Here is a 13,330-nt window from a genome sequence, read left to right on the forward strand (position 1 = left end):
CAGTGTCCTGCCCACACCCCAGAGTCTTCACAAGGCCTCAACCTCCCCCTGGGTCCATGTCCCAGGACCTGGATTCAGGCTCCAGGGCACGGAAGGACGTCCCAGGAATTCAGCTCTTTGTCTCTGGATGGCCCTTGGGTTAGTGGAAGGGTCGGGGAACCAGTAATTCTGTCCCTGCTCTGAGGATACAACTCCATTCCAAGGCCAGGCTGTGTATGACAGCCCCTGTCAGCCACAGTAAGCGTTGTCCATCTCACATCTCACTCCCACGGACCAGGGTGGGGTGGGCTTGGGGGGTGGAGTGGGTGCAGACTGGCATTTGAGGGTTTGAACATTCTCCTTCCCACCCCCCAACTTTGAATGACTCTAGCAAGGGAAATGGATACATGTGTTGGAGGGTGGGGAGAAGTCGAGACAGAAAAATCCTCAAATGTGAAGTGTTCTTTTCTCCTTTTGGATTCCGGGTGGGCCTGTAGCATAGGTTGTGCTGTGTTTCGTTTTGGCTGTGATGGGTCTTCATTGCTGAGTGTGGGCTTTCTCTAGTCGTAGTGAGTAGGGCTACTCTAGTTGCAGCGCACAGGCTTCTCATTGTGGTGGCTTTTCTCATTGTGGCTTGTGGGCTCTAGAGGGCTCAGGCTTCAGGAGTTGTGGCGCACAGGCTTAGTCGCCCTGTGGCATCTGGGATCTTCCTGGACCAGGGATCAAACCCATGTTTCTTGCATTGGTAGTCAGATTTTTAACCACTGGACCACCAGGGAAGTCTGGTTGTGACTTTTATAGTGGAAATATTTGAATATTCAAGTTGTAAGATTTGTTTTATTGTAAGGTAACACACAAGGGTAGAAGACAGTGCCCTACTAGAAGGTAGGGCTTCCCTTGTGGCTCAGCTGGTAAAGAATCCTCCCACAATGCGGGAGACCTGGGTTTGATCCCTGGGTTGGGAGAAGGGAAAGGCTACCCACTCCAGTATTCTGGCCTGGAGAATTCCATGGACTCTATAGTCCATGGGGTCCCAAAGAGTTGGACACGCTCACTTTCACTGGAAGGTGAACTCCCCAAGGGCTGGACAGTCTGTGTGTTGGCGCCCGTGGCTTGGGAGAGTTGACACTGCAACCCTATGTTTAGCGACACTGCCTCAGTAGCTTGAAAACAGCCATGGGGTGTTCACACCATGGAAACAGATCAAGGCTACAAAGCAGTGCTTTTTGTCCTCCAGGGAGCTGGTGGTTAAATGTTTATCAACACTAGATGTTCATTCTCCCCAGCTTCCAGCAGAGTAGGCACTCAGGCATTCAAGGAATGAGTAAATTAATAAACCACCACCCAAAAGAGCAGAAAGGAGAGAAGCATTGTTCTAAGTCCAGGTTAACCGAGCGCTGGTGCCACATTTGTTCTCTGGGCTAACCCAGCGCCTGAACTCCCATCTGGGGGACCTGCCAAGTCTTGTTTTCCAGGTTCTGGAAGTCGGGGTGCTGGCATGCTCCTGTTGGGGCTAGAGTCTGCAAGGACCATTCGGGGCTCTTTCTGGGGGCAACGAGGGTCTGTGTTGCCTAAAAGTGGCGGTGGCAGCAGTCAAGTGTCCAGTGGGATGTCCTAACCATGATCTGTGACCACTTCTGTGATTCCAACCCATTTCTGTGCTGATTCTCCAGCTTCTTGTCAAGTCTATGAGCTCCCAGTGTCTTTCCTCTGAAGAACTTTTTTCAGTTAGCCAAGTCCTTTTCTGTGGTTTGTAATCAAGAGCCCTGTGTGTCAGGTCAGGTGAGATGCACAAGACATCTACTGGGAGAAATGCAGCAAAGATAAACAGAAAGGGACGGAGCAAAGAGAGCCTTCAGAGAGTGGTGTAGACCTGAGGTATGGCAGCAGGAGGTGGTCAGTCAACCGTGGTTCCTGCACCACTCTCTGAATGAGCACTACGGAGCCCTGGTGCAGGGTCCAAAGATGAAAAACACAGACCCCTGCCCTTGCAAAGTTCACAGCTTAGAGGGACGAGGAGAGACAGATATGTCACTGCAGTTGTTCACAGTGCTAAGGCCAACCCTGCATCATGGGAGTGCAGGTGGGTGGAAGGAAGGCTTCCTGGAGGAGGTGCATCCCAGGAGCTCTTGGGGTTTTGCCATCTCCCTCCTCTCCTGCTTGCGATCCCAACCCAGCCTCACAGAGAGGTCTGGCCATTCATTTCTGGGTTGTGTCCCTGGATCTGCAATCTACAAGGATGACCAAGATGTAGGGAATCCAGGATAGAGGTGGAGGGAGCAGGGGCAGAAGGAACCCCCTCTTACTGAGCACCTGCTGCTGCTGCTAAGTCACTTCAGTCGTGTCCAACTCTGTGCGACCCCATAAACAGCAGCCCATCAGGCTCCCCCGTCCCTGGGATTCTCCAGGCAAGAACACTGGAGTGGGTTGCCATTTCCTTCTCCAATGCATGAAAGTGAAAAGTGAAAGTGAAGTCGCTCAGTCGTGTCCGACTCTTAGCGACCCCATGGACTGCAGCCTACCAGGCTCCTCCATCCATGGGATTTTCCAGGCAAGAGTACTGGAGTGGGGTGCCATTGCCTTCTCCGTACTGAGTACCTAGTAGCAGCTTTATAGAAGCCAGTTACTTCCCTTCTCTGCCACCCTCCACGTGAGGCTCAAGTGAGCAATTGAGACTTAAGGAGGTGACATGACTTGCCTGAGTTCACCCACAGTGAGAGGCAGACCTCCTTCTGCCACCCCAGGCTGCAACCCAGGGGATGACACAGGATCAGGGTGGGGGTGGGGGTGGTTACTAGGGGAGAGGCCTTACACTTTTTTTCTGGAATCTTCTTTCTAAACCACCACGTTTTTGTGCAAACAGTTCTTTTTATTGAACGAGGACTGTGTGTGCTGGGCCCTGTGGTCACCAAGTCCCTCTGCGGTGGTAGAACATGAGGCTTAAAGGCAAGTACTTGCTCTAACCAGTAATAGCCAGAGCCCCGCTGGTGGGTCCAGGGACCTACCTCCCCAGCAAAGGGTCTCCTTTGCAGCTGAGGTGTGGGGTAAGAAACTTGGGCTTCTGAGAAGAAGGGATCAGAGAGGAAAACCAGAAACACATCAGGAAGGTGCTTTGACTGCCCACCCCCCACAGGAAGAGAAGCAGCTGCCTCTCGCTTTACAGGGACCTTTGACCAAGCTCAGAAAATTCCTGGCTGAGGCAGGCAGGGAGTGGGGCTTTTTGAATAAGAGAAACGATTTTTCCTTTTCTAGAGAGGTTTGGGGGTAATCCCACTTCCTTCTCTCTGCCAAGCTTTGTGTAAGAATTCACACAAGTCCCCAGGGGGCCCCAGCTGCACAGCTGCTGCATCTCCTCTCTTCAGTGATAGGTAAGTAATGGGCCGAATTTAGCATGCTTATGTTTTACTAAGCGTTTTGTCTGAGCATCCGTGATGGTCCAGGGAGATGAGTTGCCGGAGCTGCAGGTCTGAAGAGGGGGTAAGCTCCCCACTGGTGATTTTTCCCTGCTCCTCAGGAGGCCGGGGGGCAAATGACCAACAGCTGGGCTAGGAAAGGGGCTGCAGGCAGAAGAGGATGAGGGGAAAGGAGCCAACCTCGTGATCGCCTCACCTCCAGCGTGTCCCAGGATAAGGGCTAGTTTTCTGAGGATAGGTGATTTCCAGTTTCCGAGACAGAGATGGCGGACAAGACAGAGTGCCTTGGTTAAGAAAGACGACTAGGAAGGAAAATTAGCTCCTACCTTGATCCCAACTAGTGCTGTGAACACAGGTGACAGGGATGCATGCACGCTCTACCGTCAGGGACCTCAGAGATGACTTAGGAAGAGTCCGAGCCTGCAGGGTGTTAGAGAACTGCAGCAGACGGAGGTGGAGATTGCGGAAGCAGGGGGCCACCAGCTGCCTGAGGTGGTGTGGGGAAGCTTCTAGAGAGGATGATGTTAGGCGGATCTTGAGGGATGAGTAGGAGTTTGCCAGGTCAGGGGCAGTGGGAAATGGTGGCTGAGAGGTAGGAAGCAGCGGCTTGTGTGTGGAGAAACTGAGTCCTGCGGAAGCATAGAATTCAGGGGTAGAAGACAAGCAGGCAGCTGCACAGAGAGCTGTGTTGTTTAAGGTGGGTGCAGAGGAAGGATGGCACAGACCCCAAGACTTGGGTGTAGGGGAAATGGGACTGGTGCCAGCACCAAATATGAAGGGCAAACCAAGCCTTGGCACAGACCCAAAGGGGCGGAGACCCTGGGCATCGCAGGTCACCGGGGATGGACGACAGCAGAGCTGGATTAGGAGGAGATGGGCGGGGAGGAAGCCCAGCCTCCACCGGCGTTCCAGGCAACCGGGCCGACCTCCCAACTGGGCGGGGCGGGCACCGACGGAGCGGTCCCGCGGGCCCTTCGCGCCCGAGGCTCCTGGAGACAGGTAGGAGGCGGAGGAACAGGACCCGAGGGCCCGGGGCGGCTCACCTCTGGGCTGCAGCAGGAATTTGCCCGCCCCGGCTCCCTGGGAGAGCAGTGTCGGAGGAAGTGGGGGTCCTGGGAGGAGACCTGCCTCCCGCTCTTCGCTGGAGCGGAGCCGGGTCACCGCTCCGCGCCGAGGGCCCGAGGGCCGGGATGGGGGAGGTCGCAAGCGAAAAGGAAACCTCGGAGCCTCAGAGGGCAGAGGGCCGGGCTGAAACAGACGCAACCCCGGGCGGCCCACGCCAACCCTCCCGCCTCCTCTGCCCTTCCCTCCGTCGAAAGCCGTTCCGGAGCACAGGGTCCCGGAGACCGCGCGCTCCTCTTCCTTGGTGCTGCCTAGGCTGTGGCCCTGGAGCGCCCGAGCCGAGTGCTGGCCCGGCTCCTCACGTCGGAAGCCGCCTCTCTCCGCCTCGGGGGCTGCAGCGGGCCGGTTCCCCCGCGGGGCGGGCGCAGGGGACATCCTTGCGTGGGGACCGGGAAGGGCGCGCGGGGACCCTAGACATCCGGCGCTCCCAGTAGCAACTTTTCTCCTTGAGACTGTTTTTTCTCCTGTCCTCCCTGCTGTCTCTCCTTTAGCTGCGTTCGTCCCCGCCCCGCGAAGGACTTCTATTTCAGAGAAGCAGCATCTCCGTCGTTAGCCCTAGCACGAGGCTCCCCAGGCACCCGGGCTTCCCCTCGTGCGCGCGGCTTTTCCACGAGGGGTCGCAAGCCCAGGCCGGGCCGCCACCCCTCACCCCGCCAGCCCCGGGGACCCCTGGTTTGCAGTGAAAATGATGCCTGTGTGAATCACTCTTAGTACTAAATTAACGCAGCATAGATGTGCCAGTTTATATTTGGCTGAACTTGGCTTAGTACGCTCTGTTTTATTCTTGTAAACTGAAGTCATTTTATGCTTAGGAAAAATTAAAGAGAACCATGGTGGAGTTACAGATTTTAAAACTTAAGCATACAAGTCAGTACTTGCTTAATCTTTTCTCCTGAAAGGGGCACATTGTGTATGTCATTCTCCAGCAGGGTGGCATGTACACACTTGCACACATACTGCGCACACGCACCAGACTGCACTCTCAGTGCATACTGCACTCGCACACGCCACACCACACAGGCATTTTGTACACACAAACAGGACACTGCACACATGCACACACTGCACTCACTTTACACACCCACACCCCCACGCACCGGCTTAGGGAGGCTGCTTGTGGAGCTTCTCCGGAGCAGAGAAATGCTCTAAATGTTTAAAGTAAGATACAATCAGCATTTTCAAAGTATTTACGTTTTTAAAGTACCTGCAGAGACTTTTAAAAAACGTCTTTATTTACGAGTTTTAAAACAAGTGATGTAATGGCTTTTAAAAAAGGATCTCTTGGTGAATGAAAACAGTGAGTCTGATGGCTTTGAATCTGAACTCTCGACTTTTAACCAATGTTTTTAATTGCTCTCCTTTCTTCCCTCTGAAACCCTGAAAGAAGTTACTCTTGAACTTTTAGAAGCCAGTTGTAGACGGGCCTGCCCTCCCTCACTGTATAGGAGCCTCCGCTGCGCCGCCTCCGCTCCGCGGCGTCCCCTCCAGTCCGTCTGCGGGTGTCCGGGTCACCTGTGGGCACCCTGCGGGGGAGGGATGGACCGCCACATCCGTGCTGGCCCGGGAGCCGGCGGGGAGCGCGGGGCTTAGATGGGTGGGGCGGCGCCTCGTCCCTGCCCCGCCCGCTCCAATCCCCGCCTCTCCCGCAGGCCAGGCCGAGATGCGGCTGCTGCTGCTGCTGCTGCTGCTGCTGCCCCTGCTGCTGCCCCCCGCGCCTGGGTCCTCGGTGAGTGCGACCCTTCCTCCCGCTCCCCCCCGACCCCCGCCCAGGGTCGCCGCGGGTCGGAGCCCCCGACGGCTGGAGCCAGTGGCTGCGGCGCCATCCCCAAGAGAAAGCCACTGTCTGGATGGTGGGGCGGGAAGAGGCGAACCCTCTCAGCCTTCAAAGACGGGTGGGACCTTGCAACCTCTGGTGCCCAGAACTTCCTGTCTGGCTTTGGGGCACAGTTCGCAGAATTGGCAATTTCCCAGCAGCCCCACCCCTCCTTCAGAAGGTTCTGGGCGCGCTGCTAATGCTGCGGAGGTCGGGAGGGATGGTCTATCACTGGAAGGAAGAGGGGTCCCTGCTGGCACCAGCCAAGGAGCAGGGCCAAATGGCCATCCTACCAGATGTCTGCCACCTGCCTATTGACCAAATTCTGCTGCCTCTCAATGGGGGCTATTCGGACCTAGAGGTTTGGGCTGCCAGGCCCATCCTCCACTGCCCCTGGGGTTAGCATCTAGAGCGGGGCTGTCCAATAGAACCAGTCTGAGATGATGGAAATGCTCTGCATCTGTGCTGTCCAGTAAGATAGCCACTGGGTTCATGTGGTTACTGAGCACATGACATGTGGTCAGTACAACTGAGGAACTGAATCTTATTTGATTTTTAAAATTATTTTTAACTGGGCTGAGTCTTTGTTGTTGCTGCTGCTGCTGCTAAGTCGCTTCAGTCGTGTCCAACTCTGTGCGACCCCATAGACGGCAGCCCACCAGGCTCCGCCGTCCCTGGGATTCTCCAGGCAAGAACACTGGAGTGGGTTGCCATTTCCTTCTCCAATGCATGAAAGTGAAAAGTGAAAGTGAAGTTGCTCAGTCGTGTCTGACTCTTTGCGACCCCATGGACTGCAGCCTACCAGGCTCCTCCGTCCATGGGATTTTCCAGGCAAGAGTACTGGAGTGGGGTGCCATTGCCTTCTCCGAGGAACTGAATCTTATTTGATTTTTAAAATTATTTTTAACTGGGCTGAGTCTTTGTTGCTACGTGCATGCTACTCTCTACTTGCCATGCATGAGCTTCTCATTGCGGTGTCTTTCATTGCTGAGCACAGGCTCCAGGGCGCACAGGCTTCAGTAGCTGTGGCACTCGGGCTCAGCTGTGGCACTCGGGCTCAGCTGCGGCATGTGGAATCTCCCCAGATCAGGGATTGAGACAGTGTCCCCTGCATTGGGCAGGCAGATCCTTAACCACTGGACCACCAGGGAAGCCCTTATTTGATTTTAATGAACATGAATTTAAACAGCCTCATGTGGTTAGTGGCTACCATATTAGTGAAAATTCAGAGAGTGGATACAGGAAGGCAACTGGTGATCACAGTAACTGTTTCATTACCAGGGGCCTGAGGGACAAGGCTTCCTGGAGAACCTACCTGGGTTCCAAGGAGGTACAGGGAATCTTCTAGATCACAGGCCCCACCTTGGGGGAGGGGACTGTGTGCCGAGCGGGGCTTGTTCCTGGAGCTGCTCCTGCCCAGCAGGATGGAGGGCACAGATTCCATCCACCCCTGGAGAGGGCTCCACTGGGGAGGCTCACAGCCCTGCCTCCTGAGCCCCGCAGGAGGGCCCCTGAGAACGGACCCACACTGTTCACTGCTTTGGGAGAGGGGCAGGGTGATGCTGTCTCTGTGGAAATGTGAGTGAAACCTGAGAAGTCCTCCTCCAGCCAGCGGGAAGGCCGGGGTGGGAGTCAGCAGTGGGCAGCGGGTTTAGCATGGGCCTCAGTCAGAGCACAGAGTGGGCTAGAGCCCCCTTCCTCACGTCCTCTCCACCACCTTCCGGTGTCCCCAGCTCACCTTTGCTACCCCATGGCCCTTGCCTCCTCAGTGCCACACCCTGAGGGCCTCGCCACAGGCGGCACTGAGGTCGCAGCTCAGGTTGGGGGAGGGGCGTGGTGACAGTCAGGACACTGAGATGAAACTCAGAGTCACCACCTAGCAGCTGTGTGTCGCTAAGCAGATCATCAGATCTTAGATCCCTTTAAATTGGAGAGTAATGACGCCCACACACAGGTTCCATGCAGGGAAATGAGGGATCTGAAGTAACCTGGGGCCTGTTAGGCGCTTTCTCCCTTAGAAACACCTGGGTACGTGGGGCTGGGACCTCCCCTTATCCACTCCACTGTCTGGAGGAGGGTGTGGCCCAGGCTGGTTCTGCTGCTGCTGCTAACTCGATTCAGTCGTGTCCGACTCTGTGCGACCCCAAAGACGACAGCCCATCAGGCTCAACCTTCCCTGGGATTCTCCAGGCAAGAACACTGGAGTGGGTTGCCATTTCCTTCTCCAATGTATGAAAGTGAAAAGTGAAAGTGAAGTCGCTCAGTCTTTGACTTAGCGACCCCATAGACTGCAGCCTACCAGGCTCCTCTGTCCATGGGATTTTCCAGGCAAGAGTACTGGAGTGGGGTGCCATTGCCTTCTCCGGCAGGCTGGTTCTAGCTGAGTGCAATACCCCCCTCCATGGCCCAGGCAGGTTATAGCTGGGGGTGGGACTGCCCCATGGCCCAGGCTGGTTCTGGCTGGGTGCAATACCTACTCCCCCATAGCCCAGCCTGGTCGTAACTGGGGCTGGGACCCCCCATAGCCCAGGCTGGTTGTAGCTGGGGGTGAGACCCACCCCCACTCCATAGCCCAGACTGGTTGTAACTGGGGGCAGGACTCCCCCTCCATGACCCAGGCTGATTCTAGCTGTGGCGGGACCCCCTCCCCACCATCCCCAACCTTTCACAGGATCATTCTCAGTGCTGACAGGGGTCAGCTTGAGCAGAATGAATAGTCGATTAAGGAGGAATAACACATCACACCTCTCACTGCTCCCTGCCCCATGTTGGTCAGGGGAGGTTTCACAAGGGGTCTTCCAGTCTCCTTGCTTCTGCTCTGTTCCCACTCCCGCCCCAGCACGTTGGGCAGGTGATCCCAGGGGAACAGTGCGACAGGAAAGGGGGCTTCCTGAGTTGCCCAGGTAGGGGTTGGAGGAGGAGCTGGTGGGGTGCGGAGGGCGGCAGGAGGCAGGTGAGGACAGGCCCAGGTGAGGGTGGACCGGCCCAGCTCATTCTGGCTTCACACCATCATGCCGCTTGTGGTTTGGGTAATTACAGAGAAACGAGATGCGTCTGTGCTGCTCCTGGCTGAACGTGCTGAATACTCCCCACTCCAGTATTCTTGCCTGGAGAATCCCATGGACAGGGGAGCCTGGTGGGCTACAGTCTATGGGATCGCACTGAGTCAGACAGGACTGAGCGACCAATACTTTCACTTTTCACAGTGATGAGTCTGGGGGGAGGTGCTTATCATCCCTGGAAAGTCACCCTCTACCCCCAACACTCAATACCTTCCCCTTTAAAATAGGAACTGATCAAGTAAATTTCAGTTTAAATTTCATGGAACACTTGTATGTCCTGGTTTTTAGAAGCTCGGAGATCTGGCCCACTTAGAAATGAAGGGTAAATGATTTGAAGAGTGAAAGCTCAGACTTTGATCTATTTGGCCCTTCCTTCTTGGTTTTGTATGCGGTTCAGCAAACGTGTGTGAGTTGTTCTGATTCAGGGTTCATGGTTTTGTTATAAACCATGGATAACTAGATGTTTGCCACCGGGGCGCTAGAAGAGCGCTGGGCGTAATCTGCGCATGCGCAAACCTCCATCCTCACCCGAGATCCTGGGTGGTGGCAGGAGGCTCACTACGTGAGGAACAGTTTGCTTTTCCGCATGAGAACTTGAGTTCTTCTAGGGAAAATGGCAGGGATTTTTTCCTCTAGAGATTATTATGTTGTGACGCCCTAAGATAAAGTCCCCTTCAAACAAACAGGACATACTTCCAATCCACATTTTGCCTCCCAGCAAGAAAGCAAGTCTAACACCCGTCCATCTCCTCAAGCCTCATCCAGTGTCCCCCCTTGGTTCCCCAGGTGAGGTTGGTGGGAACCTGGTACAAGAGCAGAGGCCTGGAGTGAAGCCAAGCTGCTGTTGTGTCCACTTGTTCCTGTGGCTCCCTCTCTTTCTGCACCTCTTTTCCATGCACCAGGATGGTCAGGTTGTTCTGTGGAGTAAATGAGAGAATATGGGGGTAGCATGTGGACTTCTGAAGTCAGCTGCAGGGTACCAGATCCTTATGGTGGGAACCTGTATCCATTAGGATTATTTTCCTGTTAGAGTCCCAAATGACAGTCCTTCAACAAAAAAAGACCTGATTCCTCTCTCTCATAGACATGCATGGTCAGAAACCTAGGGATGTTCTGTCTCACCAAGCGCTCCAGGATTCTTGTACCTTTGCTTCAGTGTTCAAAACTTCTGTTCCTAAATTACCACAGAGTTTCAAAGGCTGCTCCAATTCCAGCCATCACATCTGATTTCCAACCAGCAGGAAGGCGTATAGGAGGACTAAGAAAAAGGACAAATGAACACGCAAGCTATCCCTTAAGGAGATTACAGGCACTCTGTTTTATTAGGCTTTACGGTGCTTTGCAGCTACTGCTTTTTTTTTTTAAACAAACTGAAGGTTTGTAGTAATGCTGTGTTGAGAAAGTCCATCAATGTCATTTTTCCAATAGCATTTGCTCACTTTGTCACATTTTTGAAACTCTCAAAATATTTAAACTTTTAAATCATTATTATGTTTGTTATGGGGATGTTTGATTAATGATCTCTGATGTTACCACTGTGAAAAGATTACAACTTGCTGAAAGTTTGGGTGATGGCTATCATTTGTTTAGCAATAAAGTACTTTTTAATTGAGGTACATACATTATTTTTAATGCTATCGCACACTTAACAGATTCTAGTATAGTACAAAGAACTTTCACATGTACTGGGAAATCCCCAAAGCTGTGTGATCTGCTTTATCACAATATTTGCTCTATTTTGGTGGAACCAAGCCTACAATATCTCTGAAATATGCCTGTACTGGAGACTGCTAGGAAAGAAAATCTCGCTCAGTCGTGTCTGACTCTTTGTGACCCCATGGACTGTTTATGCAATGCATGGAATTCTCCAGGCCAGAATACTGGAGTGAGTAGCCTTTCCCTTCTCCAAGGGATCTTCCCAACCCAGGGATTGAACCCAGGTCTCCCGCATTGCGGGCAGATTCTTTACTAGCTGAGCCACAAGGAAGGCTGCCACCCAGCACCTTTCACGTACATCTCACTGACAAGAATTTAGTGACATAGCTGTGGCTGGCTGCGGGAAACCTGGGAAACGAACTTGGGTGGGAGGGCAGCCAGCTATCCAGCTAGGAGTCAAGGGTTCTCTTAGTGGGAGAAGGGGAGGATAGACACTGGGGGACTCCTGGGGGCCCCTGCCACAGCTTGGCAGGAAGGAATCACCACCCCATCCTAACACACACACATGCACACGATTAGATTAAGTTCTGACTAGGCCAGAGCTACAAAAACATGGCGCTTCAGGTGGACGGCATTCCCCGCACACGTGGAGCCCATCCTACCTGATGACACACCCTTCCTCCTGCGCTTTTATGTCTTCCTCCTGGGAGGGCATGCTTTGCTGCTCCGGGGGTTCCATTCAAGAGTATGCTTCTAGACATCCTAGTTCTCAGACCAAACTCTGCCCAGCCAGGGGATGTCATGGTCAGACACGATCAGGGAAGAGCTCTCTGCCCGCAGCTTGCCCGCTGTACTGGGCACGTAGGGGCTGCTGGTGGAGGCGGCATTGACGGATGGGGAGGCTGGGTTGGCTCCCAGCTCCTTATGGTGAAAGCTGGCTTATTCCACAAATGAGGATGTTGGGGTGCCTGGGGGAGCTGCAGTCCTGAAGGCTCAGCTCTAGGAGACACCGTCTCAGCCTCCTTGCAGGGGAGGGCGATGCTCCAAGGCTGGGGGTGTCAGGGCAGCCCTGAGCACTCCTGTGGGGGCTCCAAGCGCTGACTCCCACTGCTGAGCGTGTCCTCCTCCAGGCTCCCCAGGTGAGGCAGCAGAGTGACACCTGGGGCTCCTGGGGTAACTGGAGCCCCTGCAGCCGGACCTGTGGAGGGGGCGTCAGCTTCCGGGAGCGTCCCTGCTACACCCAGAGGTAGGAAGGCGGGGATGGGCCAGCTTGTTAAGAGAGAGCAGGCGCGGGGGAGCGGCTGGGTGTCCTGGGCCAGTGCCAGGGCCACAAGGGCAAAACCTACCACACGACAGATTTGTTCTGGGAGCAGCATCAGTGGAGAACTTGAAATTGAGTCATTTCTGCATACTGACACTCTGATTGCAACGACAGCCTTATTTCAGGGAGCTGGTGCCATTCCTGCTTCATCCACCCCTGAGTCCCTAGCTTCTCCAGCAGTGCCGGCAGGTGTAATGAATTCTTGTTGAATTAACGAATAATCCTCAAAAATTCCTAATGTGTGCGGTTTCTCTGCTGTCAGCCCCTTCTTCAAGTATAGATGTTTCTCACTCTAAGTGACTTATTAAGCTGCTGCTGCGTGCCCTGCACTCTGACGAGTACCATAGGGCGCAAAAGAAGGGGTGGTGATGCTGTGCCTATCGGGGGTTTAACGGTTCCTGAAAACTTTGCCTGAAGAGGCAGAGAGAAGATACTATTCTAAGTGTCTTACCCACATTTACTCCTCTTAAATGGCAGAATAACTTTACCAAGTGGGTATATATTGCATCTCCAAGGACAGAATTTGAGTCTTCTCTGGGAATATGCTTTAAGAGGTAGAGTGGCCCCTAGTTAGCCAAGCTCTAGGCTAGTTAGCCTTCTGGGTCGGGCTTCTCCCAGGTCTGAACACAGGGCTCACTATACCTGCCTAAGGGGATTTGGGAGCCCCCTCCTCTCCTGCCACCCCTCTGGCCCAGCAGTGCTCACCGGGTAGCTCCACCGCAGCTGGGGGTCGGCGCGGGGGGGCGGGGGGGGGGGGAGCCCTGTGGGAGAGACCCAGGAGGGGGCGAGGTGCTGGGTCCTGGGGGTTTGGCTCTTTCCAGTGCTCTCACCCTGCAGGAGAGATGGGGGCTCCAGCTGCGTGGGTCCCACCCGGAGCCACCGCTCTTGCCGCACGGAGGTAAGGTACAGCCCCTGGGAGTGGAGGACAGCTCCCCGGACCCCCTCCGTAGCTGACATACTGGCC

At 54.4% G+C, this 13,330-nt stretch overlaps 1 protein-coding gene across 5 annotated transcripts in view; it reads left to right on the plus strand.

Annotated features, from left to right (window-relative positions):
* Window positions 1-3,160: 3,160 nt before the first annotated feature.
* Window positions 3,161-13,330, plus strand: part of PAPLN (papilin, proteoglycan like sulfated glycoprotein) — a 37,804-nt gene continuing 27,634 nt past the window's right edge. Inside the window, exons 1-4 of one of the 5 annotated variants that reach the window (XM_024998132.2) lie at window positions 3,161-3,347; window positions 6,164-6,240; window positions 12,176-12,291; window positions 13,204-13,264. In XM_024998132.2, the coding sequence (XP_024853900.1) occupies window positions 6,175-6,240; window positions 12,176-12,291; window positions 13,204-13,264 (243 nt within the window). In that variant the 5' untranslated portion in view covers window positions 3,161-3,347; window positions 6,164-6,174. Of the gene's footprint in view, window positions 3,348-4,013; window positions 4,392-6,163; window positions 6,241-12,175; window positions 12,292-13,203; window positions 13,265-13,330 lie in introns of those variants that run through there. The other 4 variants (XM_059890932.1, XM_024998133.2, XM_024998129.2 and 1 more) reach the window with 4 other exon arrangements.

Source organism: Bos taurus, chromosome 10, assembly GCF_002263795.3.
Source record: "Bos taurus isolate L1 Dominette 01449 registration number 42190680 breed Hereford chromosome 10, ARS-UCD2.0, whole genome shotgun sequence".
NCBI classification, from domain to species: domain Eukaryota; kingdom Metazoa; phylum Chordata; class Mammalia; order Artiodactyla; family Bovidae; genus Bos; species Bos taurus.